At 58.7% G+C, this 13,079-nt stretch overlaps 1 protein-coding gene across 2 annotated transcripts in view; it reads left to right on the top strand.

Annotated features, from left to right (window-relative positions):
* The first annotated feature begins 383 nt into the window (after positions 1-383).
* The window catches only part of PRRX1 (paired related homeobox 1), a 64,444-nt gene continuing 51,748 nt past the window's right edge, over positions 384-13,079 (top strand). Inside the window, exon 1 of one of the 2 annotated variants that reach the window (XM_075937007.2) lies at positions 384-1,247. In XM_075937007.2, the coding sequence (XP_075793122.1) occupies positions 1,004-1,247 (244 nt within the window). In that variant the 5' untranslated portion in view covers positions 384-1,003. The remainder of the gene's footprint in view (positions 1,248-13,079) is intronic. The other variant, XM_075937006.2, reaches the window with a different exon arrangement.

The following is a 13,079-nucleotide window of genomic DNA, read 5'->3' on the forward strand; positions in this document are numbered from 1 at the left end:
ATGGGTCACTGCGCGCTGCTTGCGATTAACCCCCCTGTCTGGGTCGCAGCCTTGTTTGGGTTCCTCTCGCCTGGCCGCCTCGCCTCCAGCCAAACGGGGGGACGGCAGGAAACGCGGAAAGCAAAGCGGCCGCAGGAGCGCGGGAGAGCTTGATTGGAAGGGGCAGGGAGAGTTTCCAGGGGGTCCCCCCCCAGCTGTGAGCAAACCAAGCGCACGAGAGGCTCCGGCGAGCGCCGACCCGCATGGGGGGGGGGGGGGGCTGAAGGAAAACAAGCCGCCTGTTTGAAGTGCCCCTGGCTTTGCTGCCGGATCCTGTTGCAAGGGGGAGTGCGGGAGGGGGCGAGCTGTATTTAAGAGACGCCCAGGGTCTCCCCCGCCCCGTCGCTCCGGCAGGGGCTGGGAAGGGGGGAGGCGAGTCCTTCCCGCGCGTGTTTTGGGGGGAGGGGGGTCTGTAACCCGTCACACACCGCCCGCAGCCTCTGCCACGTAATTGCAGGCCCCTCTAAGCCTCGCTCTGCCCTCCCCTGGGTCTCCACTGCGCCTGGATTCCCCGCGACGTCTCCCCTCGTGTGCCAGACGGGGCCTTTTGAAGTGCCAGAGAGGCCGCTGGATCCGACGGCGAGAGGAGGGGGAAGGGGGCGAGCAGCTGGGAGGGGAGGGGAGGAAGGGGGGGACCCTCTCCCGGGCTCCTGAAAACCCTCGCCTGGCCTGCCCCGGGAGGGACTGCTCGCCAGTCCATCTGCAAGGCGTCAGGACCCACCCTCCTGAAAGCTCAGGCGCGCCAGAGACCGGCCGGGCGCGCACGGGGCAGCGCGCTCCCTTGGAGATGGTTTAAAGCGGGGAGAAGCCGCCGGTGCCTGCTCGGGACTACGCCGAAAGCCGCGGGGTCCGCGTCCCGTCCCCTCCCTCCTCTCGCCGGGGCGCTGTGGCGGAGGGAGGCCGGATCAGCCCCCGGGAAGCTGCTTCTGGGGAGGGTCGTCTCGCGTTCCCCCGGGGGCGCACCATGGCGGCCGGCTACGCGCACATCCTGGAGCGCCAGCAGGCCGGGCTGGGCACCCGCTTGGAGAGCCCCGGCGCCCTGGACAACTTACAGGCCAAGAAGAACTTCTCCGTCAGCCACCTGTTGGACCTGGAGGAAGCCGGGGACATGGTGGCGGCGCAGGCGGACGAGGGCGTAGGGGAAGCCGGCAGGAGCTTGCTGGAATCGCCGGGGCTCACCAGCGGCAGCGACACCCCGCAGCCGGACAGTAAGTGAGACCGCAGGGGCAGCAGGAGGGGGCGCGAAGGGGCAGCCTGCGCGCAAACTAACGCGGGGAGGGGGAGCCGTAATGGCACCATCCCCTCCGCTCCAGCTGGGCCCCGGAGCAGAGGGAGCCTTGTGCTGGGGTGCGCGTAGGGTGCGCGGACACGCCGAGCAGCCAAACCAGACACCCTGCGGGTTTCTAACCCCGGCTCCGGGGAAGCGCGCAGCGCAGGACTCGCGTCCGGTCCGAACGGCTCTTTCCCGGACACTTCTGGGACCCGCCGGGGTTTTAATAGATCCCCGGGCTTTGCCAGGAGGCGGGTTTGGAACTGGGGTCTTGGAGCCACGGGTCGCACCCCCCCCCCCAGCACAGCCCCACACGCCCCTGTCACCCCGAAAACACGCGAGTCCCAGAGTGACACTTGCGCGCATTTCAACTGGAGCGGAAATGGGAAGGCGGCAGCCCGCGTAGGATGCGCGGATTTTACCGGCGTTTTTAAAGTCCCCTGCGGGGAGCGAACCTGCCTCTTCATCCCCCACCCCCCCAGCTAGGATAGCCAGCCCGTCCGGCTAGGACACTGCCGAATAAGCCAGCGGAGGAAGCAGGCGCCCCCGCGGAGCGGCAGAAGCGGACCCCCCCCTGCCCCGCAGCCGGGCCATTTTCAATCCGTGCAGGGGGTGACTGTAAAATCTCCCGGCTCAGCCGCAGCCCGGGCGCGCTGCGGGAGGCGCTCTGACAGGCCCCAGGCAGGGCGAAGTTCCTGGTTATTTGGGAGACGCGAGTTCGAAGCCCGCGCAGGTAGTAAGGGGAGGGGGAGTCGCGCCAGTCTCCGCGGGGCGCTTGGCTGCGAGGCTGAGCCGCCCTCGGGGGGACCGAGCTCGGCTGTCTGGGTTCAGTCGTGGGGGCATCCCAGAGCCGGGGGGCTGTCAACGGGGCCACTCCGGAGTGCTCGGCGCTGTACAGAGGGGAGACAGCGGCGAGATCATCCAGCGGACCCGCCGATCCCGCTCCAGGGCTGAGACAGGCTGGGCTGGGGGCCGGGCCCACACTAGCCCACCTCCCTACGGCGCTTCCAGCCGGGGTATTTCGGAGCCAACCCCAACCCCTCCGCCCGACGCAGGGGGCTAAGCCTGGAAATTCCAAGCGATTTCGGAGTCCGCTCCGGGGCGGGAGGCGGGTCCCTCCAGACCCCCGAAAGTCTGAGAATTAAATCCAGGCGAGAAGCTGCGTGGCGTGAAAAATACCCGCCCCCCCCCCCCTCCCGGATCTCTGCACAGGCATCGCCTCCCCCGGCCTGTTTTCAAAGCCGTCCTCCGTGTGCAGGCCTGGCGCGAATTCGGATCTACCGGGGGCTTTGCGCACGTTGGTCCTGCGCCGCTTTTTGCTCCAGGCGGGGCAGGTCGCGGGGCACAGCTCAGCCCCCCACGTTGGCACTTGCTTGTGCCTGGCTGACCCCGCAGACCCCTTCGCTCCGCTTGGCTCCCCGTGCGGAAACCGCGGGCGCTCGATCCGGTGCGGGGTCGGGGTGGAAGCGGGATCCCCTTCCGAGGAGGGGCCGGTTTGCCTGGGGGCTCTGAACCCAGCCGCATTCCCTCGCTCCCCGATGTCCGAATACGAGCTTTGTCAGAACCACGCGTCGCCATAAAAAGGTCGCCTGGAGACGCCAGGCTGGACGGGGGAGAGGGGGCGGCCGGGTCTTCTCCCTGCGAGACCCGGAAACCTCTCGGAAATGGCTGAGTCACGAAGAAAGGGATTCGGGGAGCCTCGTGTAGACGCACCCCCGGAGTGCAGTGACCTCTCCCCAAGCAGGCCGAAAGGGAGCTGTTTCCATGAAGCGGGGTGCAGAATCAACCCCCCCCCCCCCCCCGAGCTGGACTTGGGGGTGGCGAGGGAATTCTCGCAAAGCAAGAGGGTGGGAAACCAAATTCCCTCCGGGGTCAATGCGCGTCCCCCTGCGATCTCCCCACTAGGCCGGCTTGTCTGGGAGCGCGCGAGGCCGTCCCAAGACTCAGATCTGGCAGTGGAGCCTCTGCACTAGTTCAAGATCCCCCCCCCTTAATTTCTGATCCACCCAGCAGGTTAAAACACCAACCCAAGAATCTGCCCCTTGCGCGCAGGTTCTCGGGTACGCGGGGAGCCAGGCTGCGGCTGTCAACCCCGCTCCGGATTTTACACCCGCACTGAGGTTTGTAATTCGAGGTTCATCCTTGACCCCCCCCCCCCGGACATTCCCATTAGCCGCTGTGATTAAGGCCTCGCGTTCCCACGGATTTCAGGGGGAAGCAAGAGGCCCGGGGAGGGGGGATATTTCTAAGGGGGAGACTTTATTTCGGGGCGCGTCGGAAGGGCTCAGCGCCGCTCTGCAAACACCCTTCGGGGGAGTGAAACTGAGGCCGGCCGCCTTGCCTGCTTGCCAGTCTCCTGCCCCAATGGGGCGCGTCCCCCCGTAGTTGCTTAGCGACCCAGGGAGGCCCTGAACCCCCAATGGGGCACCTCTTGGCGGGGAGGTTGCGTTCTGGAGACCTGTTCTCTCTCGGGGAGGTTCCTTTGCCGTTTGCGATGGTTTGGGGGTTTTTTCAAGGGGAGAGGGGGAAACCCCCGAGTCTGGAAAAAGTTACAGCTCGTGGAGGGGAGGGACTCGCCTTTTGAAGGGAGAGAACGCGCGGGTGGCGCGGAATTTTCAGCTCCGGCTGCGCGCCTCGCTGCGCGCCCCAACTCCAGTCCAGCCCTGGGGAGCTGAGCCTGGGGATTGGTCGGAGGGGACGGGCGGGCGAGGTAGCGGAGCAGGGCGGAATGTGTCTGTTTCAGGGGACGGTTCCAACCATTCCCCCCAGCCGGCTTCTTAGTGCTGACGATGCCAGGCGCGGTGCCGGTGCCGGGCTGATGTCGGGGTACCCCGATCCGGTCGCGTTTCCGGACAGACTGACCCTCTCTCCCACCCCTGTCGCTGGAGAACTCCACACCCGACTGGCGGCCTGGGCTTCGCCCTTTCTCTCTCGGGTGCTGTAAAAAAAGATCGAAAGGGAGACATTGCAATCGGGCGCGATTCAGCAGGAGGGCAAAAAGCAAAACAAAACCCAACCGCCGCTGCGCCGGAGGGAGCCCTCTCCCCGTGTAGACGCGAGAAACTCGCGCTGATTTAACAGCGGACTAAAGCTTTTCAGAATCCGCTTTTCTCTTTCCCTCCTTCCAACGGTGCCAGTCAGTTCCAGAGTTAACACTGACCTATCTGTCCTCCTCTGCCATCTTTGTGTATGTGTGTGTGTGTGTGAGTGTGTGTATCTCTGACCAGATCTGCCACCAGTGTGTGTGTGTGTGTGTGTGTGTGTGTGTGTGTCTGACCAGATCTGCCACCATTGTGTGTGTGTGTGTGTGTGTGTGCGTGTGTGTATCTCTGACCAGATCTGCCACCATTGTGTGTGTGTGTGTGTGTGTGCGTATCTCTGACCAGATCTGCCACCATTGTGTGTGTGTGTATCTCTGACCAGATCTCCCACCAGTGTGTGTGTGTGTGTGTGTATCTCTGACCAGATCTGCCACCAGTGTGTGTGTGTGTGTGCGTATCTCTGACCAGATCTGCCACCATTGTGTGTGTGTGTATCTCTGACCTCATCTGCCACCATTGTGTGTGTGTGTGTGTGTGTATCTCTGACCAGATCTGCCACCATTGTGTGTGTGTGTGTGTGTGTCTCTGACCAGATCTGCCACCATTGTGTGTGTGTGTGTGTGTGTGTGTGTGTGTGTGTGTGTGTGTGTGTGTATCTCTGACCAGATCTGCCACCGTTGTGTGTGTGTGTGTGTGTGTGTGTGTGTATCTCTGACCTCATCTGCCACGTGTGTGTGTATCCCTGACCTCATCTGCCACCTTTGTGTGTGTGTGTGTGTGTGTGTGTGTGTGTATCTCTGACCAGATCTGCCACCATTGTGTGTGTGTGTGTGTGTGTGTGTGTGTGTGTGTGTGTCTCTATGACCAGATCTGCCACCTTTCCGTGTGTGTGTGTGTGTGAAATGGATGTTAACTGATTTGCGCGCACACCCCCGTAAATGTCGATATGGTCCAAGAATCCCCTTTGCTTCTGGGACGCGTCTCCTCTAGAAAGCGTGTGGCTCAGAGCGCTACCCGGGTGGGTTTGTTGAGATGTCACCCCCCCCCGAATGCGAATTCCCCCCTAAAGCGCATGTCCACAGCTGAAACGGATTTGGGGCGCGCGTTTTATCCCACGCGGCACGGGGGGGGGGGCTGTTTCGAAGACAGGTCTCCAGCAGACGCCTGGCGGGCGGTGTGGAAAGCCGCCCCCGCTCCACTTGGCTCGTTCGCTCCCCAGGGGTCGGTGTGCGTGTGTCGATCTGGATTTCGGGGGAAACAGGGCCGCTTCCAAAAGAAACCAACTCCCCACTGGGGGCCCGATCCCGCAGACCGTACCCACCCCAAAATCTCCGTGGGGAGGACTGTGAGCAGCCCTGAGTAAGGCGCTTTGGGGAGCCCTGAAGACCGTTTGGGGTGTCCAAGGAGACTGCGGCTCTTCACATGCTCTGAGGGGTTTAGGGGCGCAAGCCCGTGGCTAGTGCTCCAGAATCCCTTCGGCTTTCCTGAAACCTTCCCCCCAGCTTGTAAAAAACCACTGGAGGGGGGGGGGTTGAATATGGTGGCCTCCTCCCCCCCATGCCAGAAATCAAAGGTTTGTGCCCAAGTCCCCGTCGGATAAATTCAACTCACTGGCAGGAGAAGGCACCTGCCTTGAAGACATTTCCAGGCCCTTGCTGCGCTGTGTGGCTATATTCGCCCTCCCCCCTCCAAAAATTGGGCTTCTCTGTCACTGGTTGCTCTTCCAACCTTTGGATCAAGCCTGGAGCGTCTCTAGGCTAGGCTGGGCTGAAACCTGCTGGCAAAGCCAAACCGGGTCTTTCTTTCCCTGGAGAGGGGGAAGGCAGCTGCTGGACTCCAGCACGGGCACAAATTTGGTATGGGCATCTGCCAAAAATGATCCCCGAAGATGCCCAGCCAGGGCTGCAGCTACCAAGCGCCTCTCCGCAAATTTGCAGAGGTCCAGACGCAAAACGCGTAGCCCCGGCCGCAGACATGAGCTGTGAGACCCCAGCGGATCGGGGGGAATTTGCAGGGTCCTCGTTGTCCTGGGCTGGCACTTCCCGGAGGGCCAAGGGATTGCGTCGCCGGCGCGTGTTCTGTTGGGTTTCGCTGAGGAGAGGGGCCACGACTGCCACCAGCAATCGTGCGGTGCCGAGTCCCGGCTGAGAGCCAGAAGTCAGCCAGCAGGGACCCCCAGCCGCTCTGATCCTTCCGCCCAGCAACCAACGCTGGGTTGGGATTAATTGGATGGACCCTCTGCTTGGGCCCGTCTCATCAGCAGATTTCAAAGCACAGGAAGTGGCGGATACTTATCTCAGTGTCTCCATCCCTGAACCAGTGTTTTGCTGAGTCAAACCACACAGGAGGGGAGGGGGTCTTGAGGAAACCCCCCACCCCCGCCTTTGGGGTTTCTTGCCCTTCAATCCAAAGGAAACGCCGTTAAACTAACACAGCTGATAGGGTGACGTGTTGATTCTAGAGACCTGAGCTTCCGGGCTGCCCTTTTCTCCTGGTCGGGGGTCTCTGAGCTGGTGCGGCTGGCTGATTTTCAGATCTGACCGAGGCCTGGTGTAGGCTGCCAGTCAGAGCGACAGGAGCCGCCGGGCACTGATTGAGTTGTGCCTGTGTCGACATTGAATTCTGCCTCCCACGGGTGTGACGTCCGGGGCCCCATTCTGGGGTCGCATTCACGTGTCCCTGAACCGCGCTGAGCCAGGTTAATGCCCTGGAGTGGGCGCAGCCGGAATGTAACCACCGTGTTACCTCTGTCTCTCCAATCAGTCCTCCAGCCGCTATCCCACAGTGCCTGACCCGGACCGCTCTGGCCACAGTTGGGAGCTCCACTGCCCAGGGTGGCAGGGACTGGAAGGAGCCCTCCCTTGGAAAGCCCCACCCAGCTTTGAAAAGCCTGTTCCGGGTTGTCCCATTGGAGGAGCAGCTCCCCGCTCTGTATCGTGTGTGGCAGCCTCGCCAGGCCTCTGGGGGCAGTCGCGGCACCAGCAAAGGCTGGGAGTGCCAGGCAGTTGCCCCCTCTCCCTCTTCCCTCCCTCCGGGGGCCTGGGGGCCACTGCCCAGCTGATCATGTTGGCTGCATGTTCCAGCTGCGCTCTGGCCTGTAGTAGGCAGGAGTTACTGGCTCTCCTGGGCGTGTGGGGAGAAGAGGCTACAGACCCGCCGGAGAGACCTGGACATCTCTGAGCAGATGGCGCAGCAGAGACCGGAGAAGGGCTCCGGCAGGGCTAGGCAGGGCTGCAGAGAAGCCATGGCCTTGGGGCAGGCAGATCAGAGGCCCAGGCAGGCGGTCGCTCTCCTGTTGAGCTAGAAAGAGCTGCGGTCGTTCTTGGGGGAGACCCCCCTCCCCAGGCTATCCCCAAGGCGCCCGTGTCCCAGGCCAGGGCTTGAAAAGCAAAGACGAGGAGCTGGACGAGGAAGTGGAGGAGCACAGAGGGCATGTGACCGGGGGCTCCTGCTGTTCCTGCAGCCCAGACTCCTTTGAGATGCGGCCGTGGGGGAGCCCGATCCAGAGGAAGGCACCTCCGGTAAGTGCAATTCTTTCCCACCTCAATGAATGGTGCCCGCAACTTAACACAGGGGTGAGCCATACAAAGACACCCCCTCCCGCCACTCCCATTGGCCGGGGACGGCGATCCGCAGCCAATGAGAGCTGTGATTGCCCATTACCTGTGGAGTCGCAGGTAAATCTAACAGTGGGGGCCCGCCAGGGTGCACCGGATCCAGCCGTGGGCCAGTTTTTGCCCACCCCTGACTTGACTTAGGACACGGTTATCGACTTTCCATTAATGGACCCATCTGGTTCCGAACTTGGGAGTTCCGGTTCTCAACTTTCCCTTCCCATTCGGACCCCACTGACAACGTTACTTGGTTTGATCTGCAGCTGCCGCCGTTGTGACCTTGAGGGGTTCCTCCTCTGCTTGAGTCAGAGGAAGAAGAGGGTGTGGGATGGCGTGTTCAGAGAGGTCCTGCAGACCAGGGTGCGGGATGGCGTGTTCAGAGAGGTCCTGCAGACCAGGGTGCGGGATGGCGTGTTCAGAGAGGTCCTGCAGGCCAGGGTGCGGGATGGCGTGTTCAGAGAGGTCCTGCAGGCCAGGGTGCGGGATGGCGTGTTCAGAGAGGCCCTGCAGGCCAGGGTGCGGGATGGCGTGTTCAGAGAGGTCCTGCAGGCCAGGGTGCGGGATGGCGTGTTCAGAGAGGCCCTGCAGGCCAGGGTGCGGGATGGCGTGTTCAGAGAGGTCCTGCAGACCAGGGTGCGGGATGGCGTGTTCAGAGAGGTCCTGCAGGCCAGGGTGCGGGATGGCGTGTTCAGAGAGGCCCTGCAGGCGGGATAGCGTGTTCAGAGAGGTCCTGCAGGCCAGGGTGCGGGATGGCGTGTTCAGAGAGGTCCTGCAGGCCAGGGTGCGGGATGGCGTGTTCAGAGAGGTCCTTCAGGCCAGGGTGCGGGATGGCGTGTTCAGAGAGGTCCTGCAGGCCAGGGTGCAGGATGGCGTGTTCAGAGAGGTCCTTCAGGTCAGGGTGCAGGATGGCGTGTTCAGAGAGGTCCTGCAGACCAGGGTGCGGGATGGCGTGTTCAGAGAGGTCCTGCAGACCAGGGTGCGGGATGGCGTGTTCAGAGAGGTCCTGCAGACCAGGGTGCGGGATGGCGTGTTCAGAGAGGTCCTTCAGGCCAGGGTGCAGGATGGCGTGTTCAGAGAGGTCCTTCAGGCCAGGGTGCGGGATGGCGTGTTCAGAGAGGTCCTGCAGACCAGGGTGCGGGATGGCGTGTTCAGAGAGGTCCTGCAGGCCAGGGTGCGGGATGGCGTGTTCAGAGAGGTCCTGCAGACCAGGGTGCGGGTTGGCGTGTTCAGAGAGGTCCTGCAGGCCAGGGTGCGGGATGGCGTGTTCAGAGAGGTCCTGCAGACCAGGGTGCGGGTTGGCGTGTTCAGAGAGGTCCTGCAGACCAGGGTGCGGGATGGCGTGTTCAGAGAGGTCCTGCAGACCAGGGTGCGGGTTGGCGTGTTCAGAGAGGTCCTGCAGGCCAGGGTGCGGGATGGCGTGTTCAGAGAGGTCCTGCAGGCCAGGGTGCGGGTTGGCGTGTTCAGAGAGGTCCTGCAGACCAGGGTGCGGGATGGCGTGTTCAGAGAGGTCCTGCAGACCGGTGCTGCATCAGGCCATGAGCGAAGGTCCCGGAGGGTGAGCATTGCAGATGGGCTGGAGAAGGAAAGAGCGTGGACAGCACAGGAGTCCCAACAGGAAAAAGAGTGGGAGATGCACCAGGACATAATGGGGCTTCTCTGCAAGCAAACCCGGATGCTGCAGACTCTGGTGGACCTACCGCGGGAGCAACCCCCAGTTCGCCACTCTTCGTAATCCAAGAAGAATTCTGTTTTAGCACCTCCCGACACCCCTCTCCACGTTCCTCCCCACCGCCTCCCCACCTTTACCAGTGTATCCCTGGGGCTGTTAAGGCCCCCGTGGCTTCCCGTACACTGATCAGTGAGATGTTTACATACATTTCGTCTACATACGTTTCCCCTCCTGTTCGATTGAATTAATTTAGTAAGTTTGTCGTGTATTTGCTTTTCAGTTGCAAAGCTTTTTTTTTTTTCTTTGTGCTGGTTTTGTTACTGAATAAAACGTTAAAGTGGTTTTTCAAAACTTCCCGGAGAAGATAGCTTTGTGCGGAGCTTTTGAAATCGTCCTTGTGCCCAGCTGTTCAAACTCAACAGATTATTTCACCATGGCCCTCAACTGCCTCCTCTCCCATGGCTTCGAAGATATTATGCAGGACACACAGCAGACAGCTGTAACGATGGCAATATGGTTTTGCACTGAGGTCCGTTCTGGTGAGCAAACCTCGTCAGCAAGCCTTCAGTTGACCAAAAGTGCATTGAACTGTCCTTCTGCCCCTGCTGAGCCAGCCGTTGAATCATTCCTTGGTGCTGTTGGTGTACGAATCCGTGAGTCGGGAGCAAAGGAGCAGGATCACTTTGGGCATTTCTACATCACTCATGGAAAGCCTCCGGTTGGAAAAGAAGCCAATTACTTTTAGCTTTCTCGGCAGTCCTGTGCGCTTAGAGATGCGTGCTCCATGCACCTTCCCTGTCCGGCCAATGCTTATGTCGGTGGAGCATCCTCTGTGATGCACCAATGCTTATGTGGCCATAGAAAACTAGCTAGACTGGTGCCAAAATGGGGATATACATACCATCTATGGTTACCCCACCGTTTGGGAACCCCCTGGATGCTAATCCACCCACTATGTCCTGCCTGTTGCTGAGAGCCACAGTCCTGCATCGATGATTATTGGTCCTATATGAGTGTGTGATAACTGCCCCCACCGTGGATTTTCCAGGTTCAACATGATTTGCCATCGGCCGACAGCAATTTGGCCGTGCAAGTGTCCACAGTGTGATCACCCCTCTCTTCTCCACGCTCCGCGCAGCAATCCACGCTCCATGCTGGCCCTCTGTGGCTGGGCTGAGTTGGCACACATGTCTAGGAAGGTCGCCTGGTGCATCCACAAGTCCTGCAGCCTCCACTAGGCACCTCCGACCAGCATTACAATGGCTCCTTCCTCTCCCCGCCCCTCCCCCCCCAAGAAGGGGCATTCTACCATCTGCAGCTGCTCCGGGATCACCACCACCAACCTGGCGTGGGTTCTCAGAAGGTCCCTCAGCAACCTGGCCTCCAGGAAATCCTCGTGTGCCCTGCAGACTTGGCTCTTGCAAATGCCAGAGGATTGTGCCTCCTGTGCTGGCAATGTGCAGGCACCAGGCCTGAGTCGTGCCAAGCAGATGTGAAAATGATGGGCTGTCGCTGGTGTGATGGGCTGGTGCTAGCTGCATGCTGGGCGGCTGGCCCCTTGCTTCCAGTCGCGCCTACGTGACTTCTTTCTGCCCCACCATGCCTGGCTGAAACCTCCCAAAAGCCCGTGCACGGACGAGTGGTGAGTTGCACACGGGGATTCCTACCCATGATGCACCACGTTGTGCAGGGACACAAGCCTTCCTGGTGAGTACAAGCAGGGCCGACATGAGGAGCCAAGTCTGCGTGCCCATAAGTGATGTGTCAATTGCGGCCGCTCAACGTTGGCATAACTTGGGTTGACCCAAGTTTACAGTGTCGCCATGGCCCCAGGGGCAGGTTTGTGTGCCTCCCTGAGGTTGGAGCACCTGGATTTACTCAACTCTGGCTTCCACATTCATCCTAGAAGCTGAATATTGGGGAAGAGACCGTTAGAGAGTAGGCAAGTCCCTCCTTACAACTTTTGGGGGTCCAGCACAGCTCCCGTTTCAGTTACTGGAAAGAGTTGGATCAGGCCTACTGAGAAGGGGGCAGTGGGAAGGGCAGCTCCTTCACAGGAGACGTTCTCCAAAGATCTGTGCCAGTAGTAGGCTGGGTGAATAATGGGCTTCTCTTCTCCTGGGAGACCCAACTTGAGAAAAAGTTGTAATGGGTTGGCTGGGTCTTTACATCTCCCCCTTGAAACATTCCCCTCCCACTGAGGACAAACAGAACATCTGCAAATGCGTATCCCGCCCAAACCACTCATCCCTGTTTCGCGTCGATGAGGGTCATCTGTATTCCCCTCTCCAATGATCATTCCAATAGGCCTGTGATTTAATGCAGAAAATCGCAAATATTACCGTTGGCTTGCGTCATTTTTATTCCGCCTCGGCTTGTAGTGTAACTAGAAATGGCTAAGAGGAATAATACAAATAATGAAACAAAAGACAGGACTATGCATGGCTACATCTCTATTACTATAATACAAAGAATTTTTCTTTTAAAAAAAAAGGTAGGTTTAGTTTGAAATCTGTCTACAGTCTAACGTTTAAAACTGAAGCTGTTTCTTAATTTAGAAGGATCAAAAGAGTTAAACTCCATGTTTCAAAAGAGCCTATTTTTGATTGCTTCCAACTTAAAACAATTAAAAAGATTTACTTGTAAAATGAAATATTATCCCTAGGAGAGTTTGGATTAATTACGCCTACAATTAACCTCTGTTTACATTCCTAACAAACTTACTTAAACTCCGCTTTAACTGAAAAAACAAATCTAGCCTTAACAATAGCATTTCTACCAGCATCTCCATAATTATTTGCACCGTCCTGAAGCCGTACACATTGTTATATGACCTGCAATGTTGTTTTCTGCTGCAACTCTTTTTAGCAGAAAAATGCAGATCTGGGTGGACCGAAAGTCTGAGCTGGAATTGCAAAATTGCCCCAGTCAAAAAAACCAAACCAATACATTCTAAGCAAGTCAAAAAGTTTTGTTTCTACATTTTTTAAATTGAAATGCTTTGCCTTTTGTGTTTCAAATCAGCCTGGTGCTTCAAATTTAACTTTAATTATATTTTTAAGAAGGCTTACAAAAAAACCCCAAATGTTTTTGTTGAGCGGTCAAATCACATATTTTGGCCATCTCAAAGTAAAATGTTTCTGATGTTTTTTGCTTCACCAAATAAATAAACAAAAATAAAAATGTTCCGCTCAACCCCAAATGATTTTGTTAATTTATTTTAATTTTTTCAGTTCAGCCACCCCATTGGTGAACTGCACAGTTCTCCCTGCGTTCTAGCTCGCTTCCGGAATAGAATCCCGGCCTTTGAAATCGGACAGTATAAAAGCACAGCAGTTTCAGTAGAGCGTCCACGTGGAATTGCTGTTGAAATAATAATGCAGTAATAATCAAAGGCCCAGTCCTTCAACTCTTACCACATGAGCAAAGGATGCAGGACTGGAAGC

Source organism: Pelodiscus sinensis, chromosome 9 (assembly GCF_052426305.1).
Source record: "Pelodiscus sinensis isolate ZL-2025 chromosome 9, ASM5242630v1, whole genome shotgun sequence".
NCBI lineage: Eukaryota > Metazoa > Chordata > Testudines > Trionychidae > Pelodiscus > Pelodiscus sinensis.